The 23,341-nt window shown below is 42.1% G+C and overlaps 1 protein-coding gene across 1 annotated transcript in view; it reads left to right on the plus strand.

Annotated features, from left to right (window-relative positions):
- The window catches only part of LOC115778064 (protein kinase C-binding protein NELL1), a 281,912-nt gene extending 259,152 nt beyond the window's left edge, over positions 1 to 22,760 (plus strand). Inside the window, exons 16-20 of the mRNA XM_030726081.1 lie at positions 2,084 to 2,224; positions 13,532 to 13,725; positions 20,097 to 20,273; positions 20,781 to 21,005; positions 22,678 to 22,760. Of these exons, the coding sequence (XP_030581941.1) occupies positions 2,084 to 2,224; positions 13,532 to 13,725; positions 20,097 to 20,273; positions 20,781 to 21,005; positions 22,678 to 22,728 (788 nt within the window). The 3' untranslated portion in view covers positions 22,729 to 22,760. The remainder of the gene's footprint in view (positions 1 to 2,083; positions 2,225 to 13,531; positions 13,726 to 20,096; positions 20,274 to 20,780; positions 21,006 to 22,677) is intronic.
- Positions 22,761 to 23,341: the final 581 nt, after the last annotated feature.

Below are 23,341 nucleotides of genomic sequence, written 5' to 3' on the forward strand. Positions count from 1 at the left end.
TCTCCATTAAAACGAAACTACCATATAAATTAGAGACTGTTAATTTCTTTGTAAGTGAGCAAACTTACAAATTCAGCAGGGGACCAAAAAAAATTATTTCCCCCACTGTATAGATGGTGCAGCAGTGGCTAAGGTACTAGAGTGGTAGCTTGATCCCTTTCTCCTCCTCATGCAGGGCCTCCGGGTCATTTCTAAAGACACACTATACTGCCAAAAGTATTCACTCACTCATCCAAATCATTGAATTCAGGTGTTCCAATTACTTCCATGGTCACAGGTGTGTAAACCAAGCACCGAGGCATGCAGACTGTTCCTACAAAGATTTGTGAAAGAATGGGTCGCTCTGAGGAACTCAGTGAATTCCAGTGTGGTACCATGATAGGATCATATCTGTGCAATAAGTATAGTTATGAAATTTCCTCAATACTAAGTATGCCACAGTCAACTGTTTGCGGCATTATAACAAAGTGGAAGTGACTGGGAATGACAGCAACTCACCCGCGATGTGGTAGACAGACAAAGTCACAGAGTGGGTCAGCAGATGTTGAGGTGGACAGAGGTTGCCAACTTCCTGCAGAGTCAGTCACTACAGACTTCCAAACTTCATGTGTCCTTCAGATCAGCTCAAGAACAGCTCATAGAGAGCATCATAGACTGGGTTTCCATGGCCGAGCAGCTGCATCCAAGCCTTAATCACCAAGAGCAATGTAAAGGATGCAGTGGTGTAAAACACTCCGCCACTGGACTCCTGGTTGCCAGGAGAACAGTAATTGTCTGACTGCACTGTGCCAAGTGTAAAGTTTGGTGGAGGGGGGATTATGGTGTGGTGTTGTTTTTCTGGAGTTGGCCTCGGCCCCTTAGTTCCAGTGAAAGAAACTCTTAATTCATCAGCATACCAAGACATTTTGGATAATTTCATGCTTCCAACTTTGTGGGAACAGTTTGGGGATGGCCCCTTCCTGTTCCAACATGACTGCACACCAGTGCATGAAGCAGTGGTTCTCAAATCCAGGCCTCGTGGCCCAGTGTCCTGCAACTTTTAGATGTGTCTCTGCTTCAACACTCCTGAGTCAAATATAGAAGTCATTAGCAGGACTCTGGAGAACTTGACTGCATACTGAGGAGGTAATTCAGCCATTTGATTCAGGTGTGTTGGATCAGGGACACATCTAAAACCTGCAGGACACTGGGCCACGAGGCCTGGATTTGAGAACCACTGGCATAAAGTAAGGTCCACAAAGACATGGATGAGTGAGTCTGGTGTGGACGGACTTGACTGGCCTGCGCAGTCCTGACCTCAACCCGACAGAGCACCTTTGGGATGAATTAGAGTGGAGACTGTGAGGCAGGCCTTCTCGTCCAACATCAGTGTCTGACCTCACAAATGTTCTTCTGGAAGAATGGTCAAAAATTCCCATAAACACTCCTAATCTTTGTGGAAAGCCTTCCCAGAAGAGTTGAAGCTGTAATACCTGCAAATGGAGGGCCCACATCATATTAAACCCCATGGATTAAGAATGCAACGTTACCCAAGTTCATATGCGTATGAAGGCAGGCGAGCAAATACTTTCAGTGTATATTACTGCTGGACTTGGGAAGATATTTAGATTGTTAATTTTTGCAGTGCAGCGCTCACACCATACATAATGGATCAGAGAGCTGTACTCTCCCAGGAAGGTGCAAAGACGTAACACCTCTGGGCTAAGCCTGTGTATGCATGCTGCACACCAGAGACAAAGTGTGAATGAGCAAGGAGAAGACATTAAAAAAAAAAAAAAAAAAAGTGCACAACTGAAAACAACTCTGCAGCCAAATGTTGTGATTTCTAAGAGACTTTGATCCCTGCTGTGGGAGACAGGCTGCAGATATGTTGGCTGTCTAATGTGGGCATCCGCTGACCCAGCTCCGCTGTTGCGGCAGCGGTTTTGTTCTGATTGGATGAACCGCCGCTGTTGCACAGCACAGATCAAAGAACAGGCAGAGCATCAAATGACAGAAATGAGCTGAAGTTTCAGGTTCGTGTTTGTTGCCAGGAAAATATTTTGACTGACAGCAATGTTCCTGTGTGTGTTTGTGTCCTCAGATATTGACGAATGTGCAGAGGGCCTGATTGAGTGCCACAACCACTCCCGCTGTGTCAACCTGCCTGGCTGGTACCACTGTGAATGCAGAAGTGGTTTCCATGACAATGGCTCCTACCTACTCGACGGGAGCTCCTGCATTGGTGAGCATACATTCAATTGAAACTTATCACTGCTGGAAATACCACCTCCTCAGCTTCTGTGTGCCGACCACCTAGTAGTTATAGACTCGTCTCCCTCGCTCTCTTTTTCTATGTCCAATTATTCAGGGACTCGGCATACTGTTAGTGCCTGTCTTCCGTCTCTAAACCTAAGCACAGACTGCGATGTTACGAATGGGGAAGGTACGTGTGCGTTTGCTTCAGCATCCCCTCTAACAGACAAGGGGACTAATTAAAGGTCTCTTCACCTTTAAAGCGCAGTATCCAACCACATGGTGTGAGATATTTATGGGAGCACATGTCAGCCTTGTGCCACTATTAGATGTTTGCATCTTGTGCTGTTTCCCATGTGCTAGCCCACAAACACAGAGAGAGAGGCTGACTTGCAGATATATGGAGAAACACCAGGCTCACTAGGAGCAAATTTACAGTGCTAGTAATACAGTGCTAGTTAGAGATTGCATGTTTACAGTCTTATGCAGCAAGTTTTAAACCATCCATCAGTTTTTTCCTTCTGTATCGTGCTATGGTTTTGATGATTTACCATCAAGGAGCTCACACGGACGCACACATTTATTTTACAGCACCCTGCTACTTTCACTCCTACACGTTCTGCTGTTTACATCAAGATCATGTTCTTTTCAAATTCTTTTCTTTTTTTTAAAGTGCTAAAATTGTAGAAAACAAGAAGAATGATCTTTGGGGTGGATTAAGGTGATTTTGGGGTCAAACATCTAATTGTCACGCTGAGCGTGAGCAGTTTTGAGGCAGTAAGCCTACCTGCTGATACATCCCACCCGTAAGTCATATTAGGCATCCAGTGTAGCGTTAGCATTGGCTGAATTTACACCCAGCAGGGTGTGTACCTTCTGCAGTCAAAATTTGCACCTCAGCTGGCCAAGCTGACAAGCAAAGCATGAAATTAGACAGTGCAGCGCAAATATGCTGTTGCTTTTTGTTAGCAGAAAAGCGGGCAGCATTACGTTATCTTCACAAGTTATTCGCTATTCTGATTTCTTTAAGGTAAAACCTGTGGCCACACATCCAGGGAGTCAGAGTAGGTAGACATGCAAATGTCATGTAACTAGTTTCTATAAAACTCTAGAGGACAGAGAGGAATGTGAGCTGTAAGGAAATCTAAAAATCTTTGGTGTCACAAATATGATGAAAGTATTATTTATCATAAACTTTCACTGTCACACGCACTGATTTGTTGATATTTATGCTCGTGGTATGAAGACTTGATCTTCTATCCCAGAACTTTAACTGACTTGATGCTATACTCTGATTAAAAAGTGTTCATTTAATTTTTGAGTATTTACTGGATTTGGATGGGCCGTTTCTATATTACTCTGCACAACCTTTCTCGTAGTTACGGTAAAGTCATTTTATTTGCACCTTTGTTTGAGGACATTTTTTTTTAACCGGACCTGCTTAAATTTTAATTGAATACCTCTGCAGTAAGTCATAACAAAGAAATGTCTTCAAACATGTTGTGCTTTACTGTGGAGAATAAAAACACTGTGAACTATGAGTTAGAGCGGGCCCATGTGTGTGCATTACCTATTGCCTTGCCCTGATTTCACAAATGAACACCTCTGCACACTCCAAGAGACAAGGAAGTCTGCTTACCACCTGTGGGTTTGTACCACGCATTATGTAAGGCGATCAGTGGTGTGCTGTGGGCCAATTTGACCAGCCAATAACAAGTTAGAAACAGTACTGGTGTTTTTTTGTTTTTTTTTTCTATTTTTTTTCCCATGGCTGAACAAAAGCAAACTTTTCTGTTTCTTAAGTTTTGATTGGGTGGGGTGAGACTCGACCCAATGGACGCCTGTTCATTGCTGCCGCTGGTCTAGATTAGGACAGGGATCAAAAGTAGTGTATGCCCACACCAGCAGGCAGGAAACCCTATGTAACAAAAAAATGTTAGTTCACCAGCTTTTAAATGGCTGTTCTTGGAAGTGTAACCTGCTTCACAGCAAGATGGAATCATTTAACTTAGATGTAACCAAGGTACAGGTCGCATAATACACGGCTGAGTCTGTATCTATATTAGATTCTCTGTGAGGCCGTATTCATGTAAAGTGGGGCTTTGAGTTTAGTGTTTAGCAGACGTAGCTGATGTTTCATATGACCATGATCACATTTGCTAATAGCAACAAAACATTAGTATACAGTAGCTGCTCACTGATTCCCTGACAGAAGCTGAAAATCAGTGCTGCTGTTTATTTCACAGAACAGGAGCTCAAATATTCCCTAAAAAAAAAAAAAAAAAATCAAGGTACTGCCTTCGTTTTTGCCTATGCACTATTACAGAGTTTAATAGATGTGGCGAACAGGATCTCTTGGCTGAGTGAAACGCTTTTTGCCTTGACTTAACCTTTAAATCATATTGCAACATCAGCAGTCTGGTTTGATTTATTTGCTTGGAGAAGAGAGGCACGATTTCAGAAGATTCCCCCAGAGAGTGGTTTCACTTAAACTCAATTCTGAAGGAAAGCGATAAGACAGATGTACCAGAAATGTCAGACTTCAACCGACAGCAGCCTCGCATCCCGTTACCACACAGATTGAACACCACCTCACGTTGTCACACCACAAATGTTTTGCCGTTGTGATTTCCTATTCTCTCTCAAACTGAGCCGAGCTTTTTGTTCCACATCCAATTAGTGATTTAAATCTTTTCATTCAGACTGACCTCTACTTGCAAATGTAATTCATGTTTTTATGAACAAACCTCTTCCACGCTTAGTTTAGATGAACCGATCTGGGTTCAGAGTAAAATCTTTTAAACATATCTGAGAGGTTGTGTCATTTGGTAAATCTACTGCCTGCTACCTTAGACTGTATCTAAGTCACATTGCTGCTAATAAAAACTAGAAATAGGTCTTCAAGTTTTTAGAGTTCTGTATGTTTTTGCCAGATATTTAGAAGATGGAGAGGAAGTGTTATTTCCCTCAGTGGTAATATTAAAGAAAAACTTGTACTGCAGCTATCTGCTTGGTATCAGAAATGCAGCCCATATAATCTTGCAAATGCAGCTCTGAAATGATTGTGGCTTCCTCCTACATGGATGATGCAGCTGTAGAGAGCTTGGATTCACATCAGCTCCTACAGCATGGATTCCAGTGGTTTCAGAGTTGTGGTGAATAAAGCATCAGAACTTCTGTGGAAAATCCTTCTTGCGGTATGATCCAATTCTCCACGGTGGTCCTTATTTTCAGCACATTCCACAAAGCTCCTTCTCTAATTATACCACTTTTTTTGTGCTACACCATTTTGTCCCATGCCCCCACCAGAAGCAGGAGTAGTCGTACTTATCTGAGGAAGTGCCTGGTGGTTCAATAAGAAAACACCATGTAAGAAGATATCTTTAGCTCAAAAGCTGACCTCAAACAAGTGAAAATATGATATATAAATATATATTTCATTAGCTTAATTTAACGGTTTGTTCCCTCTGTTCACCACTTTAGCCAGAATTCAGGGTTTGTTTTTTTTTAACTAATTCACACCATGTCCCTGTGCAAAATAAAATTCTGTGTAACACAGTGACGGAAAAAATGACTGACCGTCTGAATTTAAACGATAGCGCAGTCTTATAAACAACACTGGCCACAGCAAATGACTCTGATGTGTACATTCAGCCATGAGTCTTCAAGCGAGTCTAATTGGACATTAGCTCGCTTGTGTTCTGCGATCAGAGGGTTTACGACTTGAAATATGGCTTATGCAGTGTGATTAGTGAAAGCGCTTGCGCTGCTTTCTAGACTTCACAAATGTGGATGGTATGTGTGCCATGCGTATGTGTGCATGCTGGTGAGACAGTATATCCGCCACCTTTTCTCCACCCACTTTACAGTATTAGGCTGGAAGCCAGCAGGGGAAATAAGTACAAATGACATTTTAACAGGATTTTCCCCCTCCACAATATCCTTCCAACAGCCCTTCATGAGTCAACCAAACATAAAGTAGCATTTTGTAATAAGAAAGCCAGCTCAAAGCAGGGAGCAGCAGCACTAGTCAGTTAACCGCGCCGTCGGCCGCGTGTTTGCCAAGCGCGTGTGCAGGGACCAAAGTTCAGTCAGACGCTAAATACAGTTAACACCTTCTAACTGGTGAGATTCAGCTAGGTGGGTTGGAGAGGAAGGAGTAAGCAGATCCGTTTAATGAACCGGCACCGTCCCTAAATGAATAATTATGAGACATGATTTGTCAAATATTTTCATGCACAGAACTGATGTGGATGGCGTCTCCCTCACTTAGCTTCACTTAATCATCTGGTTGACTGTGTGTGTGTGTGTGTGTGTGTGTGTGTGTGTGTGTGTGTGTGTGTGTGTGTGTGTGTGTGTGTGTGTGTGTAACCATGAAATGGTGAAGCCGGTCCTTTTAGCGATGTTGGTTTGGGAAGTGGGAGTCCAGATAGATATATAAAACTGTTAAATGATGGAGGAGACAGGTCAGGGTTAGGACTGAGAACATTTTTGCTTTAATTCTTTGAGCACAAAGCACCCCCACCCTACAGCCTTGCAGCCATGCAGGAGACTGGTAAGGACAAGACTTAGTGGCACAGAAGTGTTTAAAGCAGAGTCTTTTTGTGCATGTGTAGCAGTAATTCTGACATGATTGCATCTCGCAAAGAGGTTAGGACACACAAATCTAAAAGTCAAATAGCTTCACTCTGACATTATTTCAGAAAAAGCAGCTTGATTTGAAAATAGGGTCTGGTTATGCACTGAAAAAATAATGTAGCTTAGAAAAAAATCCAGTGGTAAACAATTGGTAATAGTCTGTGTTTTGGCACAATGGGAAATTGGGGAATTATACAGTGGTGGTGGTTGCGTGGTGTGAAAAGCGCTTGTATGAAAAGGATGTGTTGCTTTTTCAAATGAACAAATGAGTGTTTTGTTGTAATGTTGGCGCTCATTTGTGTTTGGCACGTAGCGCAAATGCCTGAGCGGCTCTGAGGGCATCCTGCTGTGTGACACATGGATCTATAAGAGTGTTTTATCTGTGAAGATGGATGCAGTCTCCCAGTTTGGGCGTGAGAGAGCTATTCATCAGTTGTCACTCAGACACTTCGCACACGTCCGCGCAGTGCGCTCCACTCTGTGTTGCATTTTCTCATGATGGATTTTAGTGTATTCTCAGTCCTGTGTGCTGGGTTGGCTGCACTATGGTGCGATACGCCATGCAAAACACTATATTGTGTTGCATTGTGCCACACTGCATATTGTTGTGGTGAGGAGCAGAGCATCTGCAAACAGCGGCCCTTTTTTATAGCTGTGACTGAAAGCTGCATGGGCTGCGTCTCAACAGTCGTTTATTATGCCAAATGCTTTAGGGGGAGACAGGTGGCTTTAATAAACAGATTGTGAATAAAGATGAGGATAATACAGCATAAACCCGCACTGTCTCCCTACAAGACAGGGTTTCTGCATCATTTTCTCTCTCTCTGTGGCGTGCATGACCTTTCCATATGGGCTGCCTGGAGACATACCAAAGAAAAATAGTGTAAATACTCAAATACCAAGCTTTCTGATGCTTTCTAATTACCAGCATCTGTCAGAGGGATTTAGTAATTTTGTGCGCCTGTGTAAATGTGTGTTATCATGTACGTACACAGGATTAGCGCTTCCATGTGTAACAGCACACTTAGGTGTGAGTGCAAGTTCTGCATATGATTGGCTGTGCTCAGATGGTTACTCCAAAGGGCTTTTTTTGTATTTTGGTCGTAACACTCGTCTTTCACGGGCCCACGTGTAAGAGTAGGCTTCATCTGTGAGCAGCAGCTTGTGGCTGAATGTGGTGAATGTAGCATGAAGAGCATTAATCCTTCACCAGCAGAGGTACAGTGAGCCTGGCTGGCTGATGGGGATTTCATTTAGCGTATGCAAATAGTCTGTTGCTGGTACAAGAAATTCCCGACTGAGCTGCTTTCTGCTCTCTGCGCTCTCTTTACCGAGCAAACCTGATACTGCAACCAATTAGAGCGCTATACATTAAGCAGTGTCACGGCATATTGTTGTGGATGATGTGGCGACAGTGTTGGCCAAGATTCAATTTTTCACACAAAGAAGGTCTGCCCGCGGGGTACCACTCATCCTTCTCCGCGAACAGAAACATAAATATATGTTGCATGGTGTTAACAGTCTGAGCAGCTTGGGCCAGAGGTGCTAAAAATGTCAGTGTAACCCTCCAAAGGTACAAGTCATGTGTTTTTGTTGCCTTAGTGTGCCCTTTGATAACATTACACTGTTATAGCAAGTTAATATTAGCTTGTAAGCACTGATTGAGGTAGCAGTAAATCGCCTTGCTTTGGTTTGCCTGTGTTTTTCAGTCACAAGTGACAAAAGAGTATAAACTTTAGCACTGCTCCTGAGCAGCTGTGTGATTTAGGAGCCATTCTGGTGCCCACTACAAACACATTTTAACATTTAAACAAACACTTTTGTGAGCATGCATGAAGCTGTTGTTCTATAAAGGGAATTTGTGTTTACTGCAGTCAACTTCTTAAATTTTTCTTAATTTCTAAAAACTCAGTCATGTGTGTCTTGTTATTAAAAACATCTAAGACTGAGCGCATGCCTCCTTGGTTGAGCCATGATGCTCAGCCCTTGTTGTCCAGGGCTTTTGGAAAAAGAGAATTGTTAAAGGGCTTATTAAGTCATGCATAGTCAGCCATGTGGAATATTAAAAAAGGTGTTTTTTTTTTCTTAAATAGATATATTATGCTTTTCCTTATGTACAAGCAATTCCTGTGGCGCAAATGTTTGGTTTCACACAGTTTTTTTCTCTGTGCTTGCGATGTTGGTGAGAGCAAATATTCCTAATGTGGTCATCTCAGGCATACAGTTCTGGCTATGGGACAGAGGCCCCTGTTATTCAAGCCTTCTGTTTGACACACAGAAAGAGTTGCAGTGCAGTTGATAAGATGCAACATTCTGGGGAATCCAATTTGCATATTTCCAAACTATTTAAAATGGACTGGTACTCATAAAAGTGTGATTGTTACTCTAGTTGAGCAGTCAAAATACTTTTTACTACAAGCCACATTTATCTGATGCATTCATGCAGAACTTTGTTCTGTGTTTTTCTAATGATCACACTTTTGTAGATGCATCTGGGGAAATTTGGGGCTCAGCATGTCACCTAAGGACACTTCAGATTAGGGTTTAATATTTTTCCCGAAAATGACATGAATCAAATCCCGGGAAATGACGAGCCATTTCCCGGGAATCCCGGGAAAAAGTTTATTTATTTTTTTATTTTTAATTAGGCCTTCTGTAGCCTGTGTCGGCCTTAACCTATTGTGATATTGTAGAGGTAGCATTCCAGCTATGTCCTGTTATGCCCAGTAGGGGGTAACGTTGGCTTGATTAACGCAATAAAACCTACATCTCGAGATTCGAGTGCTCGAGCTATGCGGTGTTGTATCGTTCCTCAACACTCCCTTAACAAATATAATTCGAATATTCCTCCATTGTACATGGAATTATACCAAGATATTTTACAATTGCTGGTGCAAAACAATACGGTTCATCTCCACAGCATTGATAATGGCTCAGTCACGCTGTCGTGGCGACATCTGTTGCACTATATCTCCACCAGTGGAACGCTGTAATAGTCATTGAAAAGTTAACTACCGTACTACACTATAATATGGCATAACACAGGGCCTTGAGTAATGCACTACGACTTGGTCATTGCCATTCTGGCAACAACCAAATTTATAACACCGTGTCTGAGGGTTAAAGTAGGTTCGCTGTGAATCGTCTTTTGAAAAACTGGCCAATCCTTATAGCCTAAAAAATATACATTTTACTCAACTCCATTTTAAAAGCGAAATATGTTAAAGCAATCTATTTCATGATAATTTCTTCACACATTAGGCCCGTATCCTAATTCATGATTGTTAGTAAGCGGCTGCAAACGAGGAAAAGAAACACTCGAAGTTAAACAGATATTTCTTTATTGTTCAGGGCAGGCATATTTTATAGGCTATATAATGCAATATAACAATATATAATAATATAAAATTATATAATACAAAATACCTTAGGGTAAACACATTGCCTACGATTTCAACAAATTAAAGAGGAAAAAAGCACAACTGTGTAATACCTCTATTAAAACGCTTGAGATGAAGGCTGAAGCCTTAAACGGAGGCTGAACGTGCCTGAAATGAAGAGTAACGCTTTTCGCATTAAACGAACCCTTCTCTCAATATTTCCTTAAATTTAACATTCTGAAGCTTTCTTTTCTTTCTGAAAGTCAAATCGACGCGCGCGACTTTTTTCCCGGTTTCCCGTCTAACGTTTCCCGGGAAACGGGAAATGGTTCTGATCGCATTTCCCGGGAATCCCGGATCCCGGGATTAAACCCTACTTCAGATCAAACCACTGACCTTCTGATTGGTAAACAGCCTGCTCTGTGGCATGTTGGATGTTGTACATGAGGGCAAGATTTCCTACCACTGATGAGTCACTTTAAGTAGAAAGTAATAGTTTTGCCTTTAAGCATGTTAACTTCCTACACATACACCTGAAAGTGAATAAGTTCAGCTTAGACACGTGATGATGGCAGCATGGGGCAAGCACTGTTACCCCACAGCAAGAGGGTCCTTCTGTATGAACTTTGCCTGCTCTCCCCATGCTTGGGCAGAGTTTCTCAGGGACATCCATTAGCTACCTAATTTTTGTATATTTGTCACACTTAAATGTTTCAGATCATCAAACAAATTTTAATATTAAACAAAGATAACAAGAGTAAATACAAAATGCAGTTTTTAAATTATGATTTCATTTATTAAGGGAAAAAGGCTATTCAAACCTACCATCCCACTGGTTGGCAGCAAGAACTGCAATCAAGTTGCAGTAACTGGCAATGAGTCACTGTGAGGGAATTTTTTACCCACTCTTTGCAGAATTGTTTTAATTCATCTACATAGGAGGGTTTTTGATTATGAACAGCCTGTTTAAGGTCATACCAAAGCATCTCAATTGGATTAAAGTCCAGACTTTGACTTGGCCACTCCAAAACCTCTCTGTTTTTTTGAGCCATTCAGAGGTGGACTTGCTGGTGTGCTTTGGATTGTTGTCCTGCTGCATAACCCAACTGCGCTTGAGCTTCAGGGCACAAACTGATGGCCGGACATTGTCCTTTATGATTTTCTGGTACAGAGCAGAATTCATAGATCCATCAATTACAGCAAGTCATCCAAGTCCTGAAGCAACAAAGCAGCCCCAGACCATCACACTACCAGATGTAACGGGACTCAAACCTTCCAAAATGTTCGCCTTCTGTCTCGTCAGTCCACAGAATATTTTCTCAAAAGTCTGAGGGATCATCAAGATGTTTTTTGGCAAATGTGAGACGAGCCTCTGTGTTGTTTTTGGTCAGCAGTGGTTTTTCTCCTTGGAGCTCTCCCACGGAGGCCATTTTTGCCCAGTCTCTTTCTTATTGTTGAATCATGAACTCTGACCTTAACTTAGATGAGTGAGGCCTTCAGTTCTTTAGATGATGTTCTGGGTTCTGTTGTGATCTCCTGGATGAGTGCTTGATGCTCTCTTAAAAGCTTGATGCTGACTTTATTTCTCATCTGTTCTTGAGATTTGTTAGATTGCGGCATGATGTGGTGCTTTTTGAGATTTTTTAGCCTGCTAGTTTGATTCAGCAGGTCTGGCAGTAATCAGGCCAGAGTGTGGAAGTGAAATTGAACTCAGCTTTGTAAAAAAAGGTGGTTAATCACAGTTAATTCATGATTTAACAAGGGGGCAATTTTTTTTTGACAAAGGTCCGGGTAGGTTTGGATAGCTTTTTTTCCTTAATAAATGAAATAATTAGTTAAAAGCTGCATTTTGTATTTAGTCAAGTTTTCTTTGTGTAATATTAAAATTTGTTTGATGATCTGAAACATGTGTGACAAACATGCAAAAAAAAAAGAAAAAAAAGAAAGAAAACAGTTGGGGGACATTGTATGTCAACTTTGACTTCCTTTTTATGGGCAAGTTTAAAAAAAAAAAAAACACTGAAGCAGTGTTGTCATGTGGAGCTCAGTCTGACATGTCCAAAAAGAAAGCAAGGAAACTCTGAGATGTGGAAATCAGACTTCTTAAACAAGCTGACAATCATCAGTCATCACATGTAGAAAGTAAATGGACCTGTTGACTATTGTCCTCCCAGTGGGAGAACACAGTTCCAGTATGCAGCAACAAAACACAGATTTAACTGTTTATAATGTAGTTTCAGGTTTTCTACTTTGGCAATTTGCTCATGCAACACTGCTAGCATGCAGTCAGTGTCCAATGAGTGTGATCGATGGCTTCTAGTAGGGGAGAGAGAGAGAGAGACAATTTTCTCTGAACAGTTCACATTTATTTAGGAATAAAGGCACTTAAATCCCAGGGCTTGATGAAAGTTAGAGACAGACATTCGGCACCAGGTTTCCTATGTTGATAAAGAAAAGCAGACAAAAATGCCACTCACTCTCTCTGCTAACATTAGTTTATTTTATATCTGGGGGGTAAAAGTGAGCAAAAAGCTGGCCGAGCAGGTCCTTTGATAATTCTGTGGAATCTACTAAGTGAATATAAATAAGGTGGCTGAAGTTATGATTCCAGTATGTATGCAAAGTATAATCTGCCTGATGCCAGCACTCTGGCTGCTCCTCCCTGGCTGACCACAACAAATTGTGAGTTCAGTTTCTGCTGCTAAAATAACTAAATGCTGTAATTTGAGGGAGTTATTGAAGAACTTTGATTATTTTTCAGGATCCACAGTAATGTGAGAAAAAAAATCTAACATGAATGTACCCCATATCCAACACACTGTTATTAAAGTCTAGGTGTGAGAAAAGGTACATCTTGTGCCGTAATACATGTTCTTTATTCAGTATTGTGGACTGAGAAAGGAGCGTCACTGTTCTGGGGAGAAAAAAAAAGGTTAATAGTGAGCATAATCCATTAATTGTAATTAATCAAAAATAGATGTGAATTTCTGATGAACATGCCCTTCATTTACATTCATACAACTATACAGCACCCAATCACAACAAGTCACCTCAAGACTCTTTATATTATAAGGTAAGAATAACAGAGCGAAAACCCCCTATGAGCAAGCACTTGGCAGCCGTGGGAAGGAAAAACTCCCTTTTAACAGGAAGAAACCTCTGGCAGGACCAGGCTCAGGGAGGGGCAGCCATCTGCCGCGACCGGTTGGGGGTGAGGGGAGGGAGCCAGGAACAGAAGACAAGTATTTATTTACTTTGGCTTGCTCTTTGTTTTCCAGACATCGATGAGTGCAGTTTGCAGACACACACCTGCTGGAATGACAGTGTGTGTGTGAACCTCCCAGGAGGCTACGACTGTGTATGCACATCTGGTCCAGGCTGCAGTGGTGACTGCCCACAGGAAGAAGGAATCAGGCGCAATGGAGAAGACTGGAAAGCCAGCTTTGATCGCTGTGCTATATGCTCCTGCAAGGTAGAGATGCAGTCCAAGATGATTGCACGCATAAAAATTTACCACAGTACTGCTGTTCAATTCAGTTTTGTTTATATAGCACCAAATCTCAACAACAGTCACCTCAAGGCACTTTATATTGTAAGGTAAAGACCCGACAATAATTACAGAGAAAACCCAAACAATCAGATGAGCAAGCACTTGGTGACAGTGGAAAGGAAAAAATTCCCTTTTAACAGGAAGAAACCTCTGGCAGAACCAGGCTGCCAGAGGGGAGGAAGTCAGGACAAAAGACATGCTGTGGAAGAGAGCCATAGATGAATAATTAACTAATGGTTAAGTGCAGAGTGGTGTATTAACACATAGACACTGAAAAAAGGTGAGTGAGGAAGAAACACTCAGTCCATGATGGGAACCAAGGCCTATTGCAGCATAATTAAGGAAGGGTTCAGGGTCACCTGATCTGACCCCAACTATAAGCTTTTAACAACCAGTGGAGAATTTAAACTGGATGTTTTTGGGTTTGTTGTTTGTTTTTGTTTTTTTTACTTTATCCAAGACCTGAAACTGATCCATAATCTTGTCTGTGACTACATGTAAGTATGGCAGTAATACTAAAAACAGAGCACAGGTTTCAGATGCTTCCATTTTCTGGGTGTATTGTTATGTAACATACTTCTCAAATCAGTGATGGTCCATTCAGTTTTACTCAAATTGCTTCAATTCAGTTAAGTTTAACTCTATGGAATACATTTGATATTCCAGAAAAGATATCCAGCTGGCTTTATGGTAATGGTAACAACACATTAACAACACAACGCATGCAGTGGCATCAAAGGAGAAAAATGGCAGACAGACACAGTAAACTGGATATATAAACACTGAAGGAGGAGTCGGGCTGGTCGAAGATGTAGAGCACACAAGAATCTTTCTCCCTTTAACCTCTTTCTTAATTTTAGCAACTTTATTTTGCAGTTTTTGTTGCCTCTATCCCATCATACAGTTGCCTCCTCTGCTTCCATTGTTTTCACTCTGAGCGCTCCTACCACAACTGTGCCCCTCAGGTCAAAGTTAGCGAGGAGAGAGAGAGGAGGGCAGAAGCCAGTCTCATTAATGCATGCTGGCTTTGTCTCTGCTTTCAGAGTTCATGACAGCTCACCTTTTTCAGCTCCTCTCTGTCGCTCTCTACAGCAAGGCAACTGACTGGAGAAATTTTACTGTATCTGAGTTCATTGAGTAATAAACCCCTTCATCAGCAGAGACTAAACAGATCAATAAACAGAGGCTTAAAACATCAGCATCAAGTCTGTTACTGTAACCCGTCAGGATCTATACTAAGCAAGGTACATGTTAATTATATCTCTATGCTCAGTTCCTCTATTCAAAGCTATAACCTGCTCTATTTAACAGCATGAGAAGTAGTAGTTTGACAGCAGCAGCCTGTGTTTTATAGGCTGGTAGAACAGGAAGTAGCCAGGAGTTCCCGTGCCAGAGTTGCATCCTGCTGATTCCAACAGTAATCGCTCAGTGTCTGAAAGAACCTTTATTTGTAACAAAACCCTGCACTTAAGGTAAAAGCTGGGACTGGGGAACAAAGCTACATTGTTACCAACAGTTTATCGACATCCTCTAAACAACTCTATTTGGAATGAAAACCAAAGATGGGCAAAGCTGTAAAAGTTAGATCACAGCTATAAACTTAGTGGCTACAATGCTATAACAACTGATAATAAGGATGGACAGAATTATAAAAATAAGATTTTAAAAATTCCCTTTAACATCCCCACACACACTGTGCCTTCTACACACCTCAGCTTAGCTGAATATTTAGCACACAAAGTAATTAAGGCTGTAGCATTCATTTAGCTAATATGCGTATGGGAAGTTATGAAAAACACACAGAAGTGTGAAACATTTCTGACCATTCAGGGGAAAAAACAACACTCTTCGCTCCCATCTGTTTGCGATTAGCGTGCAAATATGTGGCAAATATTTTTGGCATCTTAATGACTTTTTTCTGTGCTCAGGAGCCAGAGTGAGATGGTGCACCGTGGAAGGAAGGAAGTGGAATATTGATCAGAGTTGTCTTTTTGAAGAAAAGGCTCAGATTGTGGGATTGCTATGAAGCAGCAGAGTTGAGTATGTGGGTTGCACCCATGAAAAACTTGCCAGTTCTTCTCTACCAATGCCAAACAGCTTATTCTGCTATTGGCTCTTGTTTTGAGCTTGTGGTACCCCAGGTGCTGAAAATCAGGGTTGTCATCATTGGTCCAGTCTCAATGCAGATATCAAGATGAGATTCTGCAACCAGTGGCAATCCCATATCTCCACAGTCTGGGACTGAACTCTATCCTCCAAGATGACCATGCTCGCTCCCACAGAGTGGGGCTTATCATAGAGGACAGGTACCAGGACTGCAGCCACTTACACTCTGTTACCATCTTCAAAGCCACTTTGATGCATTAAGGCACTGATGAAGCAGTAAGACAGAGTTGGTCTGCTATCAGTTTGTGATTGAATGAGGTCAAGTTGGCAATTACACGCAGTCTGTGATAATCCAGATTACCTGTGATAAACTGGTGAAATTTTCAAATCTTTAATTATCTGGAAACAGGTTGCCTCCCACCAGACAGCCTGTGGAAATACCTTACAAATGAAAGTAGTCGCGCAGAGGTTGAAGCTTGCTCAGCCTCTGGGTGATCGGATGGTTACAGCAGCTTCTTGCAATCAGTCACCATATGTGAAAAAATCCAGTGCAGTCACAGGACAATCACTGATTTTACCAAGTTGTAAGGAGGTTGCTGTCTTAGTTTTACTCTAGTGTGACTGAGCCATAAGTGACATAAACAAACAAACAATAAAAGCTTTACTACAAGTTTCAAACATAGCAAATGAATATTCATTTTTAAGTCACAAAGAGACTTAACATACTAAAGAGACTTCAGATTATTTATGGATCCACAGGCCTACTGGTTTGTATTCCAACTGTTGAAGGGGCAGTCAAGTCAGATGTGCGAGGCACACTGAATGTAAACAGGCAGTGATCTGGTGTTTGGGGGCCAGCAATGAAAATCACTTGTGACTGTGAGGGAGCCACAAAGTTACTGTAGTTTGTAAAAAGTGAAGAAATTAGAGGTGAACGCATCAGAAATGACAGACTGAAAATGACAGATGTAAGGAAGATGGCAGTGAGAAAGAATACATTTGTACAAACGCACTGCCACATGAAATAAAAGCCAGACACTCCAGAGAAAAGAGCTCCCTTGTACAGAGTTATCCAAAGTCAAAAGAAAAAAGAAAATCTAGTTAAGCAGAAAACCAGATTATCGAGTTCGACAAATGTTTCCCCACAAACACCAAAAGGCTCCTTAAGTAAACGACTTAAGTAAATTAGGTAAATTCTAACTAATTTCTCTACGACTGCACTGAAAACAAATCAGACCTGCATGAAAGAAATGTTGTGTGCAGTCATCAAATTCATCATAACAGCGTCGTCAGCAGACTTGTTATTAAAAAAACAGTAATGTTGTTTTTGTTGGCACAAATGCATACCATTGACATGCAGACCTGGTCTTATTCCTTGCACTAAAAAAAGAACAGCATGCCTTCATATATCCTGCCAGCGCGATACAATTGGCAGTTATTTCCACAGCAAGTCCAGGGTTGTAACTGTAAAGACCAAGGCCATCAGTGACGGCACCCCGGGACTCACAAGTTACTGTAGCAGGACAATATGCATCGATAAAACATTGGCTCTGTATTGCCCTTTTAATGGTATGCAGAATGATTTTATGGCCCTCATACATTTTCTAACAGCCTTTTTATGTAACATTTTTACATCTCCATTACACTGTCGTCCTGGGGCCAGACAGTGCTGGCTGTGCCGAGTAAAATGGACCATAAAGTTTTCTCCAGGTACAGACAGGGAGCCAATGACACAGCGGCTGCAAAGGAAGATCAGCCGGATTTCACTTTGCCACCCAACACATTTTTATCTCATTTACAGCACTATTACATTGCTTTTTCAGAATGGAAATGTTTAAATTTGTTACAAGTTAATGAAATCACCCATCAGTATGCTGTACGCTTTTTCCAACATCTTTAGTGTCTTTTAGGCATTTCGTGTTCTCTTGATGCGTTTGTTGGATTAAAAATACTTAGGTTGGGCAAAGGAGAGAGAGCGAGAGAGAGAATAGACTAACATTACCAGAGCATTTTATTATACATGTTTTCAATTATTAATCAGGGTGTTAAAAGGCCCTTTGTTGTGCTCTTTGTTCTTCAGCCTCTTTGTTATGACACACACTATTGAGCTCTGATACTTCACACTTCTATCAGTGGGACTTGAGATGCTTTTACAGCTTGACTGGAATCCATCTGTGTCCAACTGCACTAACTGGATATAATTAGCAAAGCTGCACCCCTGTCTATAATTACACAGTGCGGTGCATGCCAGTATGAACCCCAAGCCATGATGTCCAGTGAATTATCGGTGGAGATGGAAAGACGGTTTTGTGTGAAGGCACAGATCTGGGGAAGGATTGAAAACATTTAATAATAGTGCCCATCATCACATTAGCATCTAACTTTCACGAATGGAAGGAGCCACCACCATCCAGCCAACGTTATAACAGACAGGCAATCAAGAACCATCGGGTGACTTTGACTGAAATCCAGAGTTCCTTTGTGGATCTAGGAGAACCTTAGAGAAGGACAGTTTGGCCACATTTCCAAATACGGTGTACGGAGTAATCCAGGCACTGATCAGCACCTCATCAGTAAAATCCCTGCAGCCAAACATGATGGTGGAAGCATTATGCTGTGGGAGGATTTTCTGAGACAGGCACTGAGATAAGTCAAACAGATGCAGATAAAGACCATACACAGTAAAAAAGATGAAAGAAGCTACTGTGACACCGCCCACTGAAGTCAAGTCAGATGTGCGATGCACACTGAATGTAAACGGGCAGTGTTCTGGTGTTTGGGGGCCATTAATGAAAATCTCCTGTAACTGTGAGGGAGCCACAAAGTTACTGTAGTTTGTGGAAAGTGTTTACACTTCTGTGTCATGGTGCTGTGTGGCTGGAACGGGTAGACCCCAAAATTGCAGGACTCAGGAGCCAAAACTGAACTGAAAGGGTGTTTATTGAATACTGACAAAAATAAGAAAGCTACACTGGGGTGGACAGCTTCCAAACTAAATACAAAAGTACAGAGAAACACACAGCGAGGGAGCACTGAAGACAACGCGACAAAGAACAGATAAAAACTGAGGGCTTAAATACACAATAGGTAATCAGGGCAAGAGGAAACAGCAGGGCACAGCAGGTGAAGCAAATGAGACTAATAACATAGGGGAAGCAAAACTAAACACAAAGCACAGGGAACACAAGACTGGCAAAATAGAACAGGAAGTGACTAACCAAGGTACACGCAGACTAAATACGGGGGACTGGCACACAGACACGGGACAGAGACGCAGACTAGTCACAACAATAGGAATAAGACTCAATATGAAAACACAGGAGGTCAGGGTCAAGACAAAATGACAAACAGACAAGACCGTGGAAGCAGGGGAGACAGGGACAAAGGGAACAAGAGCATCAAAACAAACTGGGAAATAACAAAACTCAGGGAAAATAAAACTAAACACAAAACGCTGGGCAGACGGCCCAGGACCATGACCAAAAGTCTTTTTGCCATCTGGTGGCTTTCAGATAGAATGCAGGTTTCCACATTGGATTCGCTTTTCAGGTTGGGACCACAGACGTTTTGTACCGTCTGTGGTCCCAACCTGATCTCATTAGAGAACGCTCCCCATCCAGCTTGGTTGGCTTTGAACAAGCTTGGCTTGGTGAGCCATTTTCAAGAAGACTTGAAGTTGTCACTGTTGTCAGAAGTGCTTAACAAGTTACTAAATGCAGACCAGGAATATTTATATGAATTGGGAGATTAAAGTCTAATTAAAAAAAAAATTTAACAAAGCACTTTAAAAACCTGCTCTGTTATCATATTATTGTTTTGTAAATTGATTAGAAAACAATGAAGTGTATTCACAAAGTTTGAAAAAAAAATCATTGTAAGGCTGTGCTTTGGCACTGCCACCTGAATTTGTTCCTATTTGACAAAGACAATGATGGATAGTTTACACAAAAGTCAAATTTGCCTCAGGAAAGTGCTCAAGCTATGTTTGTTCATAGCAATATTTCATGTTTATAGGTGCATTATTTTATTTTTATATAAATCAAAGCGAGTTGGAAGCCCTTTGTTTTACTGAGGGACCCCTTTGGATACTGGGATGTATTTTATAGCCCAGAAAATACAGTGATGATAGGCTGTGTACGTTGTTTAAGCCAGTTTGCACCCTGATGTGTGTGACCTTTGTTGTGTAGGATGGGCAGACGTATTGCAGAAGGAGACCTTGTGACTGTGGAGACCCAGATGAAGATCTGTTTTGCTGTCCTGGCTGTGACAACAGGCCCAGCAGCCAGTGTTTGGACCAGAGCGGACGCACACTTTACCGCAGCGGAGCATCATGGCTGTATGGCTGCCAGCAGTGCCGCTGCATGGTGTGTACATATAGAGACACACACATTCACACAGCAGCTATTGTACATTTTTAATGAAAACAGGCTCTCATGCTGAGTGTGGTAAAAGAGCATTGTTGGAAGAGGAAGATAACTTCAGAAAGACAGAATCTCCTCTTCAACATGAATCTCAAAGCAGGGCTTTATTTAACAGCACTTTCTGATCTGCTGTGTGTGTGTGTGTGTGTGTGTGTGTGTGTGTGTGTGTGTGTGTGTGTGTGTGTGTGTGTGTGTGTGTGTGTGTGTGTGTGTGTGTGTGTGTGCGTGTGTGTGTGTGTGCGTGTGTGTGTGCGTGTGCGTGTGCGTGTGTGTGAGGGCTGAGAAAAGTACCACCACTCCAATTTTAAATGTGGCAACAGATCAGCATGAGAGTTGTAACTGCATTCGCACACATGCACCCACACACACACACACACACACACACACACACTAAATAAAATGCACACAGTAGCAATTTTGGTTCCTTTTTTCATCTTTGTGTCTCTGCAGGAGGGGGAGGTAGACTGCTGGCCTCTAGTTTGCCCCACGTTGATGTGCGAGTACACGGCAGTGGCGGAGGGCGAATGTTGCCCGCGCTGCGTCACAGACCCCTGCCTGGCTGACAACCTGTCGTATGACATTCGGCAGACATGCAAGGACCCCGCAGGCATCGCCCGCCTCAGCGGAGACACATGGCATATGCCCAAATCACCCTGCACCACCTGCAAGTGTAAGGTAGGTCAAAGAAACACCAACGTCCTTTTTTACTGTAAATAATTTGTGGAATTGAGTGTTGAAAATGCCGGTTTCTTAAATGACTTATTTCAGCCTGTCATCTTTTCCATTATCAAGGCTATTGAGGGGTGATGGGTATTGCTAACTTTGTAAGGACCATCTCTGTTGTAGAGATACGGGTCAAAAGGAGGAGTTATACAAACAGCTTATGTCAGGCACCCTGCTGCTCTTCAGAAAAAAACGATTTCACATAAATCATTGTTTTCATGTCTGACTAAGAGTGTACCCAGAAATTAGCCAATTCCTCAAATGACCTAAAAAAAATGAAATGCTATTACAACATGTAGAAAGTAATTTTATGTGCTGCATATGCTGTTTGCAACACGTGCCAGCTGGACGCAACATAAACCAGCACGATCATAGCAGGCAATAGCCGCCATGATGGGAAATGCGCTAGGCTGAAGTATACCAGAGATAGTTAACTTGAATGCACTTTGCCTAAACCTTTGTTTGATATTCTTCTGAGGTCTGCAAATGGAATAAGTCTTGCGGGTTTTGGATGTAAAAATGTCAGACAGTTCCAAAAGATCACAATTTTACCAGTAATGACAGCCATTACAGGCAAATGTGGTATAATCAGTTTAGCTAATGTGTGCTAGAGGGTATGCAGTGTCTATTTATATGTGTTCTAAGATGAATATATAAAAGAAAAATGACTGTCACAGATGATGTAAGGAACATTTTACCTTAAAGAAGTAAATATGCAGATCGCTGTGTCAGGAACATGTCACACGTTTAGTGAAAATAAGCTGCTGCCCCCTCAGTTCTGCTTCTTTTCTTTTTTTCCCCACAGTCGTAATACATAAAAGAACAAAATGAGCACATCAAATATATGGACCTAAAACATCATCTACATTGTATTTGATTATTTTTGTATAGTTCTTACATAAACTGAATCACCTTTGAGCTTTCCGCTCAGCAGAACGGCACGAGCTGCAACCAGCTAACAGCAGCTGATGTGCTCCTTTGTACGTGGCTGTGGTTTCTTCAAGCACTAACCTGGTTTCGCTTTGCAGCTCTGTGGCACGATTTGAGGCCATGTGCCATTGCTGCGGACATACTTCACCTCTGACCAGTTGGGACCTTGCTTTCTTCATGGTCATAAAAACACAGGGTCTGGGACCCTCGGCGATCATACATAACATCTATTTGAGATATTAGCCTCAGGAAACCTCTTCGTAGGGACGGTTCACTCCGAAACACAGTCCGTATGACAGCGAGAGCTGTTGACTGTCGGGTGTAACGTGAAACTTTTGCCAGGAAAGATATATCGCTCTTCGGTTTCTCAGGCGTGCCATTGCTTGCCACCACAAATTCAAAATTCATTCCAACTCCTGTGTCCTAGAGTGACAGCGTAAATCTCATGATATCAGCCAGAGATCTGAAAGTATAGCAGATAATGCTGAAACTGAAATACTAGGTACCACTTTTATGACACTAAAGGCATCAGGTTAACATCCCCAGATCCCGCTGGAAGTCACATAGATAAAAGTGGTCTTTGCCTGTGAACTGAGTTATTAAATTCACCATGCACAGTATAGAACTGTATATTACATTTCGCTTTATTTAATGCTCTCTCTCCTTCCCTGTCTTGTCACGCTTCTTTCTTCAGAATGGAAATGTTTGCTGCTCGGTGGATCTCGACTGCCTTCAGAACAACTAAAACCCTCCTCCCCTCCTCCTCCCCCTCCTCCTCCCGCCCTCTCCTTTCACTATAAGACTGCCACATCCCCTCCAACCATCTGACGACTCTCCCCTCAGATTCACAAGACAGATTCTCGCATGCACACGTGCATGCCAGTGTGTGCACAAAAAATTGCAAACACACACTGGGCGGACTGGGGCGTCGAGGCTGCGCTTTCAGTGCTGAACCTCTGTCGACAAAGAGTGACTGAGTGCAGGTTTGTGGCTCAGGAGGAGACAGAGGCCATAGTTGCTCTCACCACGGTCGCTGTGTTGTGTACGTGTCTTTGTGTTGGATTCCATTTCACTAAACGTCTTGAAACCTTTTTAATATCTCAAACCTTAAAGCAGAGACAAACAGCTGGACAGATGCTGAGGGGCTCCGTCTGTCCGCGTTGCCTGAACACAGGCTCTTTATTGCTCCGTCACAAACAGTAAACCATCACTAAACATGCAAAAGGAACGCATTCACCTACAGTGTTTTGTGTTACTGAATCAGGAGGTAGTTTAATGTCATGTTATGATGTTATGATGAAGTGGGGTCAGTTTTCAGTTCAGTACCAAGTTTTTTGTGGGTAGCTTTTTTCTTTTTC

This window comes from Archocentrus centrarchus, chromosome 3 (genome assembly GCF_007364275.1).
Source record: "Archocentrus centrarchus isolate MPI-CPG fArcCen1 chromosome 3, fArcCen1, whole genome shotgun sequence".
NCBI lineage: Eukaryota > Metazoa > Chordata > Actinopteri > Cichliformes > Cichlidae > Archocentrus > Archocentrus centrarchus.